The 19,338-nt window shown below is 39.7% G+C and overlaps 2 protein-coding genes across 21 annotated transcripts in view; one reads left to right on the plus strand and one right to left on the minus strand.

The window, feature by feature from the left end:
* Positions 1–1,155: 1,155 nt before the first annotated feature.
* GGPS1 (geranylgeranyl diphosphate synthase 1) lies at positions 1,156–12,774 on the minus strand. 14 transcript variants are annotated; one of them, XM_072823018.1, is made up of 6 exons: positions 12,531–12,673; positions 11,877–11,992; positions 9,099–9,191; positions 5,176–5,286; positions 3,901–3,971; positions 2,604–3,669 (listed from the first exon to the last, which is right to left on the minus strand). In XM_072823018.1, the coding sequence occupies exon 6, from the start codon at positions 3,646–3,648 to the stop codon at positions 2,908–2,910; it is 741 nt and encodes a 246-aa protein (XP_072679119.1). In that variant the 5' UTR covers positions 3,649–3,669; positions 3,901–3,971; positions 5,176–5,286; positions 9,099–9,191; positions 11,877–11,992; positions 12,531–12,673; the 3' UTR covers positions 2,604–2,907. The 14 variants fall into 14 exon arrangements, with proteins under 14 accessions (XP_072679110.1, XP_072679112.1, XP_072679114.1 ...); XM_072823009.1 differs by lacking the exon at positions 5,176–5,286 and having other exon boundaries at positions 1,156–3,669; positions 12,531–12,749; XM_072823011.1 differs by lacking the exons at positions 5,176–5,286; positions 12,531–12,673 and adding an exon at positions 12,117–12,141 and having other exon boundaries at positions 1,156–3,669.
* Positions 12,775–13,116: 342 nt separating this feature from the next.
* ARID4B (AT-rich interaction domain 4B) overlaps positions 13,117–19,338 on the plus strand; it is a 149,762-nt gene continuing 143,540 nt past the window's right edge. For 6 of the 7 annotated variants that reach the window (XR_012029280.1, XM_072822988.1, XM_072822990.1 and 3 more), the window contains exons 1-2: positions 13,117–13,541; positions 14,372–14,426. Coding sequence is in view for 6 of the 7 variants with exons in the window: in XM_072822988.1 (XP_072679089.1) it covers positions 14,421–14,426 (6 nt within the window). In the remaining variant the exon portion in view is untranslated. The remainder of the gene's footprint in view (positions 13,542–14,371; positions 14,427–19,338) is intronic. The other variant, XM_072822989.1, reaches the window with a different exon arrangement.

Genomic DNA, 19,338 nt, shown 5'->3' on the forward strand with positions numbered 1-19,338 from the left:
TCCAAACTTTTAAACACATTTAAGTGTGCATATAGGAGGCCAGCTGTACAGAACAATGTGCTTAACTTTTTTTAAGGTCCCAGCTGTGCTCAGCAAATGCTTGAAGAAAACAAATCATTGGGTACCTATTAAGTACTTCATATATGTACATTTCCTTCCCCTTTTCCTTTCTCTGAATACACTGATTTAAAAAAGAGCCAATGGATAAATCTTGAGGACATAAGGCAGGGGGCTGAATAGACCCCCAAGAGGCAGAAAGGGAGGGAATCAAGAACAGGAGGGCTTGCTTGGCAGAGGGCATGAGGACAAACAACTTTTCTCGAGATGAAAAGCAGACAATTTGAAGACAGACCTAAGAAATAGAGAGGAGGAAAATCTGCAGTTTCCATTAACTGGGAAGAGACTGGAAAAGAAGCAGGGGACATTAGATTGACAAATGTGCAATCTCCATCAGGATTAAACAATAAAATGGCTTAACTGAGGTCCTAACATATTAACTTGTGATGGTTGTTAACAGCATCTGGAAAGGCTCCCCAGCAGCTTTGAGCAAGGTGGGAGGAGCAAAGATACAGGTGGTTGGAAGCATCCAGGATTGACAACTGGCAGGATGAGAAGGGGCCTAAAGGAAGATGGAAAGTGATCTGAGAAAGCCCTTGAAAGGCTTCCTGAAGTGAATAACTGTAGGGCACAGTTGAAGAAAGGAAGTTAGAAGATGAGTGGGGACGCCTGGGTGGCTCAGCAGTTGAGCTTCTGCCTTCAGCTCAGGGCATGATCCCAGGGTCTGGGAATGAAGTCCCACATTGGGCTTCCTGTGAGAAACCTGCTTCTCCCTCTGCCTAAGTTTCTGTCTCCTCTCTCTCTCTCTCTGTGTCTCTCCTGAATAAGTAAAATCTTAAAAAAAAAAAAAAAAAAAAAAGAAGTTAACAGAGTGGAATAGAAAAGAGCTAATGGATTTAAAATCTTGCTGAAAGCGATTCATGGCAACCTGATTTAGCCTTTATTCTTTTGGCTTTGGCAAAGAAAATTTTTGAACCTCCATAGACTAGAAAATGTGAAAACATTTTAAAATTTAAAACAGGTTTTCTACATGACAAAACCCAATTTACTTATGTTCCAAGATATACCTTTTTACAAAAAAAAAAAAAATTACTGGAGTTTAAAACTAGATAAATTACTATATTTTATTAAACTTTTAACTACTCTTACATTGTTTTCCTTCTGTATTGACAAACTGTGATGATAGCTCAAGTGAAAAGAATAGATTTCTGATTAATGGATCAAATGATGCTTTGTAAAGTCCCCAATTCAAAGTCAAGCATTTCTGTCATCAACAAAGGCCAGATACAAATGACAAAGAATCATGAATAGTACCAGGCCAAACTTAATTTGATTAGGTAAGGAGCCTTCATCTTAAAGGTAAATATTTTGTCTATATAGTGTTAGATCTTCTTGAATAATCATTAAGCTTTTAAGTAACAGATTTATAAACACAAAGTTCAAGTTTCCATAATGCGGCATAAATACCCATGATTTTAAATTTTCTTTATATCAATTAAAATGGAAGATTCAAATGACTTTAAAAGCTAGTAAATGGAATAATCAACTTTTCAAAAATTTAGGTTGAGGGCTTCAGTGATAATGTCTCATACAAGGACATGGTGATTAGTTCTGATTTAATATACTATAATAGAACCACTCAAGCAAAATGCAAGGTTTCTGGAAAAGTTTCATTTTGAGAGGTCAGCAACACTTCTAAATGAAGGAATCAGGGTGATCGTTTTTATCCCCCCTACCTCTTATTGCCACAGATAGTTCCAGGGGTTTGGAGGTGGAAATTACACAAAAGGGATAGAGAGTCAGGGTTAAAGCACTATAAAGCTAATTAGTGCCTGACAGCATAGCTTTGACTACTTTTCAGTCAGTCACTAGCTCTCAGGTTACACTTTTCATTCCTTTAATCACAGAGATTAAAGATACCTACCTTCCCTTTCCATTCAAGCACCAATTGCCTTCAAGGGGGAGTGGTGACGTGAATGGCAAGGAAAAGAGCATTTCCCTCTGCTTTTGTACTTAAGCAAAAGCTCCTTGCAAACAGCTCTTTTATGATTTTTACTACTGATAGGAAAATATAAAAAAGCTTAAATAAAGGCTCCTTCCTAGAATACTTTTTCCATGTACTTTTTTTTTTTCCTTCCTAAATGGAAAGACACTGCTGTATCCAGATAGTAATGTTTTGGGTCACAGATTAAAAGGAAAAAAAGAATGAATTTGGGCTAGCATATAAATTTCATTAAGTGGAGACTCCTTGGTTAAAGAGCAAAATTTGCTGGGCAGGGAGGAAGAAAAAAAGGAAGGGGGTAAGAAGAAGGACCCCCTTTGCTTAATGCTTACCATAGTCAGATTTTCATGGAAGACTTTAGTGAGGGAGTTTCCAAGAGGAGACTGAGATATTCTAAGTAGCAACATTTAGGAAGAAGAGGAGGTCCAGTGGTCTCTGGGCTAGCTAGCTACAGAAACTGGCCCCAAGGAGTCACTGGCTTGGAACTGGGGTAGACAAATGAGGAACTGCCCACACAGTACAGTTAGGAAGTATTTGATAAAAATTCCTGGAAGCTGAAGTCTTCTTTATTGACAGAACGTTTGTGGCAGTTGTCCATAAGGTCCAAACACAGCACATTCTGACATTCAAATAAAACCTATTTAAATGTGGTTCCTTTTGATTCCTTCAACTTTGTACCATGATTATCTGTGCAAAGGGGTTATAAATTGAAACAACCTCACTCACATCACCCCTATCCACTTTCTGGAGACTGACAGCTTGGTCCAAGTTGTTAAAAAAGCAATACGCTAAAAGACAAAAAAATAGTCAACTACAACAAGCTACCAGGCCTAATCAAGAATGGCTGATTATTCATTTTCTTCTTTGAACATTTTGCTTAAGTGCTTTATTAAAGCTACGAGCTCAGGGTTTCCACCACGTGCATCAATTTGTTTATAGGCTTTAGATTCAAGCTCTTTAAGAGTACTCCGGGTATATTCAAAAGAACCTACATTCTCAAGATAATGTACACAGTATTTTTTAATATCTATATTTTCGGTTCTCTGGCGCAAGATATTCTGCACCTGGGTGCTTTCAGGTCTCGACCAAATAGCATGAATAGTAGGGAATGAGAACTTTCCCTCTGTTAGATCTTCACAAAAGCTTTTGTTTTCACTGTATTCTTTGGAGTGTAGATTAGCATAATCATCCCTAATTTGGAAAAAGAGCCCAAGTGTATTAAGTAGTGGCTTCAGATCTTCTTTGTAATCAGAGAACAACTGCATGAGACCTACTGCTAATCCAAATAGTCCACCTGTCTTTTGCAGCACCATAGCTTTATATTCTTCTTCAGTGGGACAAGTGTAATTATCCCTCCAATAAATGTCTAGACCTTGTCCCTGATGGAGTTCCAAAAGCTGGTGGGTAAAAAGCTTCACTGCATCTGGGTGGTCAAGGGTTAAGACTTTCTGTAGGCCAAGAAAATATACATAATTGGCAGAATTGATGACAGATGGAATTCCATAGATGCTGTGTGCCACTGGAAAGCCACGTCGAAGTTTTGAGTTGTCTTCAATATCATCGATGAGCAAACTGGCATTATGCAACATTTCTGTCACTTCAATGATAATCTAACAAAAAAGACAATGACAGTTTCATTTTATTTGAGGTATTCAAAACACTAGTATTTAACGTTATGAGAGTCTTGAATTCCTTAGTTTTTACAGTGAGTAATTATATAGCAATCTCAATATAAAATAATACATTTATCAGCATTAAACTCAATTAAGAGCAAGAAGTATTTTATGTGACACCTATTAATTCGTTAGGGATTAAGAACAAGGTTAGATTTGGCTAAATACCTGTAGCTTATCTTCTGGAACTTTTAGCCAATGATTAAATGCCTGTGAAAGTTTGGTTCTCACTTGCTTACCTAAAATTAAAGAATAAAATTTGGCAATAAAATTAGTATTTCAGCTATAAAAAACATTCAGAAACTTCCTGGAAAGCTGTTCAAACTTGAATCCAGCCCCATCCCTGCTGGGTTCCTATTGCCCCCTCTGCCTTCATATTCTAAAAGCTCACAGTCTTTTAAAATTGGGGCAAAGAAAAAAAAATTAGGGCAAAGAGATTCTAAAGTATTCAAATGGCCTACTAGTAAGCCATTCCTTTCATCTTAACTTGTATCAACAATTTTGGAATGAAATAGCATTTTAGGAATTATGATCTAATTCATTCCTTTTTTGAAAAATAAGCCAGTCTTGTTAGTGGCAGTTAATTAGCACTCCTTTTCAGAGAACTATAGGTATTTCTAATGAAATATAATTTGCTATTGCATTCAATAAAATCTCATTAAATTACCTCTTAAAATTATCTACAATTCCTTTAAATTAAGGTTTTAAAGATTGTACAGCTCTGCCTCTTTCCTATCAAAAAATGAGATGACCATTCCCTGAAGTATTCCCTTTTAGCATCCCAACTTAGCCAAAAGTTAATTTTGACTTAGTTTTTCAATTTTATCATTTTCTTACATGGAAAGCTCAAGAGGTCTTTGGGTAGTGGTTATCAATAGAAGTCATTTTAGCCCACATATAAAGGAATGGTAGATAAAAACTCCAACCAGTTCACTTAATAACATTCTACAAGCTTCCTGCTAGAGTGAATGCATAGTAACACCCTAATTTCAGATGAGGTTTCAGAAAAAAAAAGTTACATAAAAAGTTTAAGTGAACAAAAACAGTATTTTCTAAGACCTACATTTTCCTAGCACCAATCACCCAAGCAAATGAATACTAATTTTCATCACATGTCCAAATGAAAGAAAGTTGTATTTTTCTGTGAGAAGTCTAAAAGGGAAGGATCTCTTAGGGTTCAAGAAGCAGTATATTCTGTCTACTAACTTTTAAGGTAAGCAATGGTCTGGGTAGCAGCTACATACTTTATACTTTCTATCTACTTTCTAGTTTAATAAAAGCCAATATGAGCTATTCTTACAATGTACAACTATGCAACATAACCCATATTGCTTTAAAACACAAGTTGAGAAGATGGACAGACACAAAGAACGTGGAACCACATTTCTCCTTTCACTTTAGAATATACATAAAAAAAACAGCACAATAAATGGCTTAACTTACAGGTAATGCAGTTGTGCTTTAATATTTTTTTCCTTTCACCAGATTCTGGGGTCTGGATTGATACTTTTAAGGCCCCAAATAGTTTCTAACAGGAGCTAGTCATAGAGATTCCTCAAAATTAAAAGAAACAAACAGTAATTACCTTTCCTCTTTATTCCTTTAAAAGATTTATTTATTTTAGAGAGAGTGCACATGAGTGGGGGTAGGGGCACAGAGGGAGGGAGAGGGACAAGCAGACTATGTTGAGTGCAGAGTGCAATGCAGGACTTGATCCCACAACCTGAGCCAAAATCAAGAACCTGACAAAACCCAGAGCCACTCAGGTGCCTCCCAATTACCTTTCCTCTTTAAAAGACCTTAACATTATTATTTTTAAAGGCTTTATTAATTTATTCATGAGAGATACAGGCAGAGGGAGAAGCAGGCTCCATGCAGGGAGCCTGATGTGGGACTCGATCCCGGGTCTCCAGGAGACCTTAATTAACATTATTGACTCTTGGACTGAGGACCTACACTAGGGCAAATAAATAAAAGTCATTTGACTTCACAAATTTCAGAAAAATCCTAATATTAACAGTTAATTATTATAATCTTTCATTAGCAAGAGTAACTTTCCAACAGATCAAATGGTCTTGCCCACCTTTAAAGTTACTTTAGGAATTCTAAAGTTCTCTGTGAAAAATAGCCTTATTATCCATAATGCTATTTCCTAATTCTTTTTTTAAAAAAAGATATTTATTTTTTAGAGAGGGAGAGAATCTCAAGCAGACTCCTCATGGAGTCTGATGAGGACTTGATCTCACAACCCTGAGATTATGACCTGAGCTGAAATCATGAGCCAGATGCTTAACAGGTGCCCATTAAAAAAAAAAAAAAAAAAAATTGTATTTAAATTCAAATTAGTTGACGTACACTGTATTACTAGTTTCTGGGGGTAGAATTTAGTGATTCATCAGTTACATATAATGCCCAATGCTCATTACATCAAGTGCCCTCCTTAATGCCCATTATCCACTCAATTCCCCCACTCCTTATTTCTTTTAAAGATTTTTATTTATTTTTGAAATATTTTATTTATTCATTTGAAGGAAAAGAACATGAGCAGCTTGGGGGGTGGCGGTGGAGAGGCAGAGGGAGAGGGAGAAGCAGATTCCTTGCTGAACATGATGAGCAGTGAGCTTGACAGGGGTCTTGATCTCACGACCCGGAAATCATGACCTGAGCCAAAGGCAGATGCTTAACTGACTAAGCCACCGAGACACTCCAAAGATTTTTATTTTTAAAGTAATCTCTATACCCAATGTGGGGCCTGAACTTACAACAAGATCAAGAGTCACATGATCCACTGACTGAGCCAGGTGCCCCATAGTTTTCTGTTTCTTTGGGAAAATCTTTTGAGGTTATTACGTTCTATCATGGATGAAAGATCATATTTGATTTTTTAAAAAGTGAGATAACTAATGAGAGTTTTAAATGTTACCTAATGGCTTAATGTTACCTATTTCAAGATAATGAGGATTAAAAAAAAGGTTACAGATGTAACATTTACAGAGGATTAAAAAAATGTTCATTACACAGGTAAACATTATTGCTAAAATGTAACTACAGTCTTTGCTTTACACAGTAGCAGAACAGGAGACACTCTTCAGACTCTTCACAGCACTGATAGCTGGCATGTTTTACCACAGCCCAGTTCTAGCCAGTATCTGCAAACTTGTTACAAAACAAGTCCAACAACAGATGGGTAGAGTGCAGGAGAAACATCACCATGTTTCTCAGTGGGAGACCCTGAATAAGTGTAGTTACACTTACCACTAAATATTACTCAGAAGGGGTCTCTTGGCTCTTTTTTATTTTATTTATTTATTTATTTTTTTTAGGGAATGGGACAGAGGGAGGGAAAGAGAATCTGCTCTAACCACCCTGAGATCATGACCTGAGCTGAAATCAAGAGTCAGATGCTTAACTGACTGAGCCACCCAGGTGCCTCTTGGCTTTTTCTTAAATATTAAATAGCAGGCAGCTTCCCTTTGCATTATTCATTCTTTTGTGTTTTTTGATTCTTCTTCTTCTTCTTCTTTTGTTTTTAAGATTATTTATTTGAGAGAGAGGACATGCCTGAGTGTACAATGGGGGTGGGGGATCCGAGGGTGGGCAGAGACTAAGAGAGAAGTGGACTCTCTGCTGAGCACATGGGGCTTGATCCCATGATCTGAGCTGAAGTTAGATGCTTAACTGACTGAACTGCCCAGGTGCCTCCCTGGATAACTTTTTGAGCTATACTTACAATCATTGTTTGTGCAGTTATATGTCAAAAAAACAGCAGCATCATGCCAAGGGCAAGGCAGTCGAAGATGTCTGCCCTATCTGCCCTGCATGTAAGCAATAAAGAGGTGTACTATTTGTACACCTATTTGTAATGAATTTAAAAATAGTAACAGACTGCCTAAAAGTTTTTTTAAAAAGTATGTCTTCTTTGTCCTTTGGCTCTTGAAGATTTCATCTTTAAGACATTTGGATTTTAACTTGTAAGAATGATTTTGTTTTATTTACTTATTTTTTGTCTCTGGAATCATCATAGTGAAAGCTAATTTATATTCAACAAATTTGGGATCCTCTTATATTGCTTCTGTTGTATTATGGAGTATCTTTATGCTGTCAACTCTATTTCATTTAATAATCTTTGGTGAGTTATATCAGACAATATGGCTGAGTAGAATTTGAGTTGGGAGTAGACGGTTCCCCCCATTCTTTTGAAACACTGGCATTAGCACGTAGGTCTACCAGAATAGAAATGACACTAATCATAATGGCTTCCAAGATGTAGCTAGGAAGCTACTACTCTTCTGCCTTGGATAACCATATTTATCTTCTCCTGGCTTACAAACAGAAACACGTATTACCACTGAGGTGTGCTCATAAAGAAAGGTGTGCACTTTAGAATAGAAATGAAAGTGTTTATTGTGATTGAGTTGGGAACATCATTGGTCTATAGGTTACCTATCCTCTGGGCTAAATAGGTTTATATGGTTGTCAACTAACTTACCACCTTCTATATAATTTCTAGAAGATCATTCTAATTTTTAAGTAACTGGTTTGTGAATGAATTTTTATTATGAGAACCCACACTTATGTATATAAATTTTTATTTGCTGTTATAATTTTCTAAATCAAGTTACAAAAATACCAAAGAAAACATGCACATATACATGACTAGGCAGGTGTTACTGTAAGAAGCCATGTTCAGGTGATCCATCTTGCTATAGGAGTAATGTGGACTATGTTTCCAAGTAATGTGACTTAGAGATGCATTACTATTTGGCTCTTAAAGGAACGAGTAGCCTAAGAAATGCAGTGTGTATGACAACAGAGAATGTGGAAAGTAGAGTGAAGCTGTTTGTTGTTATAAAAATTGGCATAAAAACCTCTAATATCTAAATAATGGGTAATGTGTTTCATCCATAAAGAATAAAACCTCCAATGACCTACTCAAAAGTTTTTAGTATTTTTAGTTACATTGTACAATTGTATATTTTAATTTTATTTTTTATTTATTTTTATTTTTGTTTATTTGACAGAGAGAGATAGGAGCAGCAGGCAGAGAGGGAGAAGCAGGCTCCTTGAGGAGCAGGGAGCCTGATGTGGGACTCAGAAGGGTCCTGGAACCATGACCTGAGCCAAAGGCAGATGCTTAACTAACTGAGCCACTCAGGCACCCCACATTGGAGATTTTTAAAAGGGTGCTTAAAATGTCCCTTTTTAGAACAAAAAAACTAAAACGTTCTATTTGTCATTTTTCTCATACGTATCACCTTAAAGAGGAAATCTTAAGAGCTGGTAAGTCTAATCTTTTCTGTATGCTAGTATTTGAATGACCACTACTCTATAACAAGACCCTATATGGACCATAACTAAACAGTTACCTGGTAACTGAAGTAAATACTTATAGGGTTCTAGAAGAATTCTTTGGACTGTTTCTTGAGTCTTCTCCATTGTTTTTAAATTTCAAAGCTGATCTGTGAAAAAGGAGAAATATAATCTTATTAACTAAATTAATTTTGAGTTTCAAATGCAAAGGAATTTGTACCTCAAGGTGTTTTTGTGCAGGCAGACTTTCAGTTTTGCTTTATAAGAATATTCTACATATATGAAATCTAGAAACAGGCTAAGTGAAAGAAGCCAGTCACAAAGGACCACAAATTATATTCCATTTATACGAAATGTTCAGTATAGGAAAATCTATAAAGACAGAAAGTAGATTGAGATTGCCTAGCATTGGGGCAGGAAGAATAGGGAGTATGAAGTTTCTTTTCGTAGGGATTAAAATATTCTAAAATTAGATTGTGGTGATGGTTGCACAACCCTGTGAATATACTAACATATGTACTTTAAATGGGTGAACTATATATGTTGATTACCTCTTATAAGGGAAAAAAAAAGGAAAATCTTCAAGTATTTCATTGGTCAAAGTTCACCTAGACTCTAAGTGATTTCCTTAGTTACAAAAGTTGTATTAAGCCTTTCTTATTTTACTCAACCATAAAAGCTTAAATTGTTGACATCAAATCACTGTCAAAACAAATCCAAAGAATTAGATCCTATTATTTAATTGATTACATAATTAGTAAACATACTTTTTTCAGTGAGCATTAAGATGAATAAATTTTATATATTTAAAATATACAGCAAAAACTCCTCTCTCCTACTTTCTATAACGAAATCAACCCATTTCAAAGATTCTAATTTAAGATGTGCATTAACTTTAATGCAATTAGCAAAAATATTACCCTGTATCTACACACACACACACACACACACACAGTATTTTCCTGTGGTGATTTATTTATTTTTAAAGATTTTATTTATTTATTCATGAGAGACACAGAGAGAGGCAGAGACACACAGAGGGAGAAGCAGGCTCCATGCAGGGAACCCAATGCGGGACACGATCCAGTGACTCCAGGATCACACCCTGCGCCGAAGGGAGGCAGGCACTCAACCACTGAGCCACCCAGGGGTCCCTTCCTGTAGTGATTTATTATCTGAGTTTTACATTTACTTCGGTATTTCCTACAATCCTTCTTTATTGTTGAATCCAATCCCTACTTTGTTTCCTTCTAAGTATCTATTGCTATTTTTATTTGTTCTTATCTTAGGAATCTTTTTTTCTAACTGCTCTGACATTTTGGCATTTTAGAAAGTTTCTCAAGTTTATCTTTCTTTTGCTTCTTTAAAAAGATTTGGTCTGTAGGATCATGAACAGAAGTGTGTTTTTTGTAATCTCTTGAGTGCCTAGGTGAAACAATCATAAGAATTGAGCACTCCAGCAAAGGAAATCATCTTAGCAATATGACCTCAAAGAGAAACGTTCCATGTAGAAAGTTTTAAACCTGCCTTAACCGACAATACTCAGCATGTTACAAGGGGAAAAAAAGTTGAAAAGATATTTTGAAATTATCTAAAAATCAGTTTAGTAATTTAAACTTTGACACATTACCTCATTCTTGGGAGATTAAAAAAAGATGACAAGCAGGAAAAATAATCACTTACACAAAAGATTACAACAATTAAATGTAGGATAAACAATTTAAAGAGGCATCTCTTACATACTTCTGAATTTAAAAGTTGGTAGCTATCTCTTCCCAATTAGGTTGACATAATCATGTTTATTCTTTCACAGCCTCCAGAACACACTTAACTTTAAAGTGAATAAATCCACCTTTCAATAACTCTTTTATGTCCTTCTGGAGACAAGTATATTCTTGCCCAGAAGTCAGAGCTAATCTGTGTTTCAATTCTTAAGGCTTTTAAAAAATTACTGTAAGAACACTCACTTAACAAGTGAGCCAATTAATGTTCCTTTCCTAGAGGATGTTTATATGTTAAGTATTCTCAGTGGTGGGAAAACAGAGGAACCGCAATTTTTCTAGGTATTGAAAAGTAATGTTTTGTCTTAAGTCTAACGGGTTCTACAAACTGTGGCCTATGCCCTACCTGTTTTTTTTTTTTTTTTTTTTTTAATGGAAAGGACTCCTATTTATTATAGCTGGAAATTTCAGCCATCAGAGACTAGATTCAAATAAAAAGGCATTAGTGTTACACAAAATATACTAACTTATTTTTATTTAGATGGAATGACTACAGAATGGATCTGTGAGAGAGTCTGAAACTACTCCCTTTCAAAACAGGAAAACTGCCTTAAATTTGTTCACACAATTGACGGATGAATATTAATAAAAACAGATTGTCCCCTCTGTGTGGACTACTATTGAAATAATTGCCTGGTTGGGCTCCCTGCATTTGCCCCTCTAATCCAGACCTCTATTCTTCAGCCAGGAATCTTTGCAAAATTCAGATCTGGCCCTATTTCCCTACAGATTGAGAACCCTGCGAAGACATCCCTTTGCTCTTAGGTAAGAACAAAGCTCCTTAAAGATTGGTTGACTCTTCCGGCTTTCTTCCCCCTCTTCAGTTCCTCACACTTTATCTTTTTATGAGGACGATGACGACGTTAGTTCTTCAAACTTTAAAAGTTCCCTCTAGATACCTGGCTTTCCAACAGGCTATTTTCTCCGTCTGGAATGTTCTTTCCATAGTTAACTCCTGCTAACTCACTCTTAGCTCGATTCTCACTTTACTTCCCTTAAGCCAAATCCCCTATTTTATTAAAGCATCACGTAACTCTCCTTTGTATTACTCACCACTATTACCAAGGTCACACTCGTGTGTCCACTTTACTTCCTGTCTGCACCGTTTTTTTTTACATGGTAGGCACTCAACAAATTTGTGAACGATTGAATGAACCAACGGAAACGCGCTAGAGGATGAAATCAGGGCATACGCTTTCACTATAAAAAGATAAAAATACCATGCAATTTCCCCCGTCCCCCACACCCCGACAATGATCTGGTTTCAAAATTGCTAAATAGTGATATACAAACGTAAGCTTGGCTGTGAAACGCAGAGTGAATCCTTCCACGCAAACTTTGGGAGATGACAGAGCTGAAGAAAACTGCCCGAGATACAAGCAATAGATTTAAATAACTTCAAGGCAGATTTTTAAGAGACTTGGCAAAACCGCTTCAAGCGATTCCTCTACTCGTACGAAGCCCGCAGGGTCAGTGAGGTTCCTGCTTCCTCTCCGCTCAGATGCCCCCTTCCGCCGCCCTGGATCACCTACCGCTCCTCCCCTTCTCTAGCAAGTACGGAAAATTCATACACAATCCGGTTCAGCATCCGGGTCCTCACCCTCCTTTCTTTCTTTCCTCTCGACCCCGCCTTCCAGCCTCCCCCGCCCTCATTTCCCATCCGGGTCCCCCCCCCCCCCCCCCCCGGCCGCCACCACAGCCGCTCACGGTTCAACGGTGATATCACAACTTTTCGCGTTGCCGGTCCGGGGAGTAGTAGTACCCAGCATCAACTTCCCACTTTATAGTTCTGACCAAGGCTCCGCCTGACGTCTACATGGGTCCCTCCCCTTGCTTCACCACAGAACTCTCCACCCTCCTCAGCCACCAGCGACACTGCATTACTCGAAGCAAGAAAATGCGCCATCCCGGTCACACTGCGCAGGCGTCGTCGCCGCCTCCCCACTGCTTTGTCGCCCCGCCTCCTCTCCTTCCCCCTCACTCCTCGTCCCACGCAGGCGCGGGGCATTGCGGGTCTTGCAGTTCTCCTGGGCAAGGGCTTGCGCATTGGCCCCAGAGGTTGGACTACACTTCCCGGCAAGCTTTGAGGAGTAACTTTCAGTTTCCATAGAAGTGGTGGGAAAATGGCGTCGTTGTTTGTATTCCGAGGACCAATAAGAATGGGATATAGGCGGGTTCTAAAGAACGCTAACCAATCCGAGGTCGTCTAAGAGGCCATCCGGGAAAGAGGTAGGGGAGGGGCAAGCTTCTAGGGGAGGGGAGAGAGAAGGGAGGGGGGGCACTGAGCGGGGGGGGGGGGGAGCGATGTTTGCCCGTCAGTCGAGTCCGGAGTGAGGAGCTCGGGCGCCGGAGCGGAGGGAGAGTCTTGGGCTTAAGCTTGCCGCCGCCACGGCCACCGCCTGGACCTTTGCCCGGAGGGAGCCGCAGAGGGTCTGGCGCTGCCGTCCTCTGGAGGGCAGCGCGATTCGGGGCCCGGACCTCCAGTCCGGGAGGGATTTTTCGTCGTCCCCCCCTCCCCCCAGCGAGGGAGCCCGAGCGGCCGCCAAACAAAGGTACCAGTCGCCGCCGCGGGAGGAGGAGGAGCCGGAGCTTCAGCCTCAGCAACCGCTGGACCCGCCGCCCTTCTTCCCCCATCTCTCCCCCGGGCCTACTGGTTTTGGGGGGGAGTAGGGGAGGGAACTCTGGACGTGCCAGGGTCAGAGCTCGCCTCCGCGGAAGGTAGGGGCATTTTCCGAGGCTCTCGCTGTCTCGTGAGGGGGTCCGTTCGGGAGTCACCCGGCCCGGCCCGGCCGAGGAGCGGGGGACGATCGCTCGGTGTCTCGCCGGGCGCTGGGGTTCGGGGCCTCGGCCTCCCGGGAGCCCCCGCCCCCATGCAGTTGCAGAGTGCGAGTCGCCCCCCATCCTGGCGGCCGCACACTCAGCGGTTCAGCGGCTCTGGGCCGCGGTGGGGGGCCCGGGCCGGCACGGGGGGCCGTGCGGTCTCCCGGCCCCTCGGTCCTTTGGCGGCCCCCGCGGCCCGGCCGCCGGGGATCCCGCTCGCACTTGTCCGGTCTCCGCCCGGGAACGGGACGTGGGCAGCGGCTGTGCGGTGGGTCGTCCTGCCCGCGGCCCTCCGGCCCGCCCGGCCTCCCGCCGCCCCCACCCGGGGCCCCTGGAGCCGGGGCCTGCGCGACCCTATGGGGCGCCGAGCCGCTCGGCGGGGCCCAGAGGCCCCCGGTGGGGACAGCCGGCCCTGCGCCGGCCCCCGGGCTTGTTGTGAGTTTCTTCTCTGACAGAAATGGCGTCATTGTCGGAGACGGGAAACTCCGTCGGGTCCCGACAATGGGGACGGGAAGCTGCCGAGCTGTGTAGGTGGCTCGGTTTGCGGGGCTGGCGAGGCCGCGGGGAGCCCCCTCGTCGGCGTGTGGTGGTTCCGGGGCTGACGCCCGCTACGTTTCTTGCTTCGGGCTTCGGGCGTCGGGCGTCGGGCTTCGCCCGGTTCCCTCCGCTTCCGCCGGTGCAGAGGGGTGCCTGTAGTGTTGACTGGGTGTCTTTTGTTTCCCCTCCAGGTGCAGGTGAATCTGGTGTTTTCGCGGGGATCGCGGTCCCGGAATCATCATGAAGGTAGGATTGCTTACGGAAACCGAGCTCTGGGGTTACAGAACAGGGGGGTTTGATGGAGGCCGCGTGTGGGGCCTCCGAGTTTTGCCGAGGAAGGTGTGTTTGGTGGCGGGGTGCCGGAGCCCGTTTCCCGGAAGACGATGGGGGTCAGCTGGTGTGGCTCTGTCGGCTCTGCTGTGGAGTTGGGGCCACTTATAGGATGTCACACGGAGCATAATTCTCCCATATAGACCGTCTCTTCTTGCAGGGTAAGGCAGGAGTAATTGCATGAAATAAAGTATTTTAAAAGGTAAAACAGAAAAAGCAGGTCAAGTAATCCGACTCTAGAAACTGAACTGTATTGTGGTTCTATCGATTACACCGATGAAAGAAAATCTCGTTTATTGTGTGAACAGTGTTGTGGGTTTTTAGCAGAAGACCTATTTGGTAAGCTATGAAAATAATCTGAGTCGAGAGATTTTTGAAGAGAATCTTTACACACCTCAGTTTTTCCTTGTATTTCCTGGGATTTAGGATTATTTGGTTTATTTTTTCTTTGATCCTTTTAGTCGGTAAATTGTCAGATACTGTAATAGAACCAGTGTGGATTGATGTGGAAAACCCATTGCCAGGTTCCTCTTAAATATAAACATGTTAACTGAATGGAGGAGAGTGTGTAAAAAGTAGAATTTACTTAGTTCGTGGAAGAAATTATTGCAAGGAAAGAAAGTATAGGTTGGTTTTGGGTTTTTTTTTTTTTTTTTTTTTGGTATATGTAATTGAATGCTGTCAATCTTTAATACATCCGAGAATAAAAAGCCTTAGTTAGATATCTGACATGTCTAGGTTCAACTGGTGGAACTTAGAGACTAGAGATATTTTTCATTCGTGACAAATTCAGAAGTGCTTGAAAGGGTAGGGTGTGTTCACAAGTATAGAAATGGATAGAATAGTATGTGAAAATATAAATGTCTACTTTTGGTAGTTCCTTGGAATTATTTGAAAACAAGTTTTCTTTTAGGATTTTCTGCTTTTATAGTACTGCATCTAAATGAAAATTTGTAATGCTTGTGTTTATGGAAGAAAATAAAAGCTGTGACTACTTAAATATTTATCAGCTATATAAAGTAATTAAGTTTAGCTGTAGATTTTTTTTTTTTTAGATTTTTTTCTTCTTGAGTTTGGGGTGCTATAAACTGAAAATATCTGCTGAATTTTTCTGTCTCACCTTCATGTAAATGAAAAATACAATCAATGATGTTTCAGAAACAAATCCCTTTTGTTATTCACAGATGCTAGCTATAACTCTTGTGACCTGTATAAAACAGAGACAAGTGAATTTTTTTTTTTTTTTTTTTTTTGACAAGTGAATTTTTTAAGGAAAACCGTATATCTTCCTTGGTATTGGGTGAGAATTTCTTAAGAAAGGCATTGGGTTGAATAACATATAATAAATTCAGAAGCTGAATAAGAGCATTTAGTTTGTGATAGGTATCGCAATCTGTTGTAGTTCCCGGTGTATATCTTAGGTACTCTGTTAATGTTTGATTAAAAGAAATGTAGTAAGTTGGAGGTCCTTAAGATTTAAATTTTCTTTTCTTGCCTTTTCTTCCTTTCATTTCCCCCTTTTTTTTTAAACTTGCGTGTTTAAAAAATGAAAGTACGTTGGAAACTTTAGCCTTAAAAGTTTCATAGTATTTGGCAAATGCAAATTTTTTTGGTGTCATTTTAGTACTAGTAATTTTAAGTGCTTAGCATTTCCATTATTATTGCTTTTTGAAAAGGGGTACTAGTAATGTTGAAAGGAAGGAATTATTAAAGAAAATTTCTAATTTTATACAAGAAGAACTTCCTGTTACTGTATATATAGTGAGCCTTCTCAATGGGAGTACACTGGCAGTCAGCAGTACTACAAATTAGCTCATTTCTTGGAACTTAATTTCTTACATGGTGAATATTGAGAGGCTGCCCATGATTGGTATTTTGCTTTAACAAAGTTGCAATTCAAAAAGTATTTAGTAGTGATTATATTAGGCTTAAGTTTTCTTTTTTTTTTTTGTATTCCCTGTTTGTAAATTGTAATGACAACTGAGTTATAGAAGGATTTATGCTATTTATCAGATCTAACAAAACATGTTTGTACTTTGAGGCAGCTTTTAGGTTTTTATTATCTGCTTTATTAGTCACAAGAAATTTTTAAATTTTATTAAGTGACAGTCTATTGATGTCATTGAAAGAATGTTTAGTAATACTTTTCTGGTTGTTGCTTTAAAGTCCCAAAATAAAAATGTATATATCATTTAAAGTGTTATGTGTTTTAGAAACAATTTTGCTGTAGTATTCAAGAGTTTATTAAAATAAAGTCCCTTTACTCACTAGCGTATTCTGTCTTGTAATATTTTTGCCCAGTGTGTTTTTGAGAAATAGCACTGTAACACAAAAGCAGTTTTGTTCTTAACATAGGTCATGATGTTGGGGTTATGTTGGATTTATTTTTTATACTTTTTATAGATCTTCCAGTGTCAGTAATAGCACATTATCAGGAAATCCTAGATTATTAAAAGTTTGTAAATGATTCCAAGACTCAATTATGTCAGATTCATTTCCTACTTTTTTCTAACTAAAACTGTTTTCTTGTTTATACATTGTACATGTTATTAACATCTCTCATTACGTTGCAGTAAATTTTCAAGTGAAGTGGGAGAAGCTGGAGAGGCTAGAGATTTCAGAATCTTTATGGGATAAGTGATTTAGATGGTTGTGCTTAGAAGCTTGGGGAGATGGAGTTTTTTCAGATGTACCATACTCTTCAGGAATCACTAGCTTCAGAACACATAAAAATAATGTGAAATGTTCGATTACAAACGCCCTTTGCTTATGTGCATGTTCTCACCCCTCTATGCCTTTCTTCCCCTCTCCCTTTTCTTTCCCTTGCTCCTCTTTTCCTTCTTTCTTTCCCTTCCTTTTTCCCCTTCTTCCTTTTTATTCACTTCTTCCCTCTGCCTTCCTTTGTCTACTGTCACTCCATCTACCCTTTTTCTTTCTCTTCTTTATTCCTCTTCCCCCACCCCCTTTCATAAATCATTCATTTGACAACAACAACTTGCATGCATCAGTCAGTGTGGAATGAAGGTCAATAAGCTATCAGATCTGCTCTCAAGGAGTTCACAATCTAGTAGAAGACAGAGAAAAATAAAGCACAACAGCACATACTGAATTATAAGAGTGTTGACTGCACTATACAGTAATTGTGGTAAGTGCTGTGGGAGGACAGAAGAGGACATCTAAATCAGTCATGGAAAGTTCTCTGGTAGAATTGACATCTAAGCTAAGTGTTAAAGTTTTGATTGGGCAAAGAAGGGTAGAAAAGCGTTTGAGGCAGAAAGGGGACTGCATCTAGGAAAATGGAAAAAACCAAGATGATGTATTTGGAAACTGTTAGTTAACTGTGCCTAACGTAAAGCATAATGTATTTGGAGGAGGGAATAGGAGGGCAGTGATGGGAGGCAGGCTAAGTTAGGGAGTTGAAAATTTTCTTGAAAGATACATGGAACCACTGAACGTTGTTTGAAAGGAGTAAAGTTGGTGGATTTATGGAGAGGTCACTTTGGTGGTATTGTAGTGAATATTAGACGTATTCTGAATGGAAGATCTGGAGATTCCAAGTGAGATGTCCAAGTGAGAGGTAAGGGCTTGAATGATACCTAGGAAGCAGAATTTAGAACCTAGTAACTAACCCTGGGGTGGGAAGAAGATGGAAGTTTCTTGGGGCATGAGATGGATGTTATTGTCAACTGAAATATATTGGCATTGAGGAAAGATGTATAGGGTTTTGAGTATTGAAGGGGCCTGTGTGATGTCCACATAATACTAGTTAAGATGTAAGATTAAGGAATCAGGTAGGATGAAGAGAACTCAGAGGCTTGGTTAATTCCGTGTGAATATTAACCTCATAGTTAACTTTAAACTGTAGTATTTGAAAGGATTTACATATATAATATAGCATATGTATTTTGTCCTATGAATTTGTGGTCTTTTTGATGAACGGGTAATTTTGTAAAATAATGATTTGGTTTTTGTCTAAATTGCTAATTCTTTATCGTAATTTTTTTTTAAGTATGCTGGATGAGTACATATTTCACTGAAGAATGTGTTTTTGCTGCTTCAGTCTGCAAATTCAGTCACTGAACAGATCATTGTATGCCCTCCATGTACCAGATATGCTTCTAGGTATTGAGGATGCAGCAGTGAACAAAAAAAGAGTTCTTAACCTCGTGGGGTTTACTTTGCATTTTAGGATAGATGGACACCATGCCAAAAAAAAAAAAAAAAAAGGTGATGTGCTGTGAAGACAAAGCATAATCAGAGTAAGAGCATACAGTGCCAGAAAGACAAAGTATTAACTTTATTTTTTTATTTTTTTATTTTTTTTAAAGATTTTATTTATTTATTCATGAGAGACACAGAGAGAGGCAGAGACGCAGGCTGAGGGAGAAGCAGGCTCCATGCAGGGATCTTGATGTGGGACTCGATCCCGGGACTCCAGGATCATGCCCTGGGTGAAAGGCAGGTGCTAAACCGCTGAGCCACCCAGGGATCCCCTGAAAGTGTTAACTTTAGTTGAGGTGTAATAAATGGCCTGTTTGGGATCCCTGGGTGGTGCAGCGGTTTGGCGCCTGCCTTTGGCCCAGGGCGCGATCCTGGAGACCCGGGATCGAATCCCATGTCGGGCTGCCGATGCATGGAGCCTGCTTCTCCCTCTGCCTATATCTCTGCCTCTCTCTCTCTCTGTGACTATCATAAATAAATAAAAATTAAAAAAAATAAAATAAAATAAATGGCCTGTTTGTGGAAAGCATCATGTGAAACAAGTAATAGTGTGAACCATTCAGTTATCTGGGGGGAAGAGCAGTCCAGGCAGAAAAACAAATGCTAC

The sequence above is a fragment of the Canis lupus genome, chromosome 4 (assembly GCF_048164855.1).
Source record: "Canis lupus baileyi chromosome 4, mCanLup2.hap1, whole genome shotgun sequence".
In the NCBI taxonomy this organism is placed as follows: domain Eukaryota; kingdom Metazoa; phylum Chordata; class Mammalia; order Carnivora; family Canidae; genus Canis; species Canis lupus.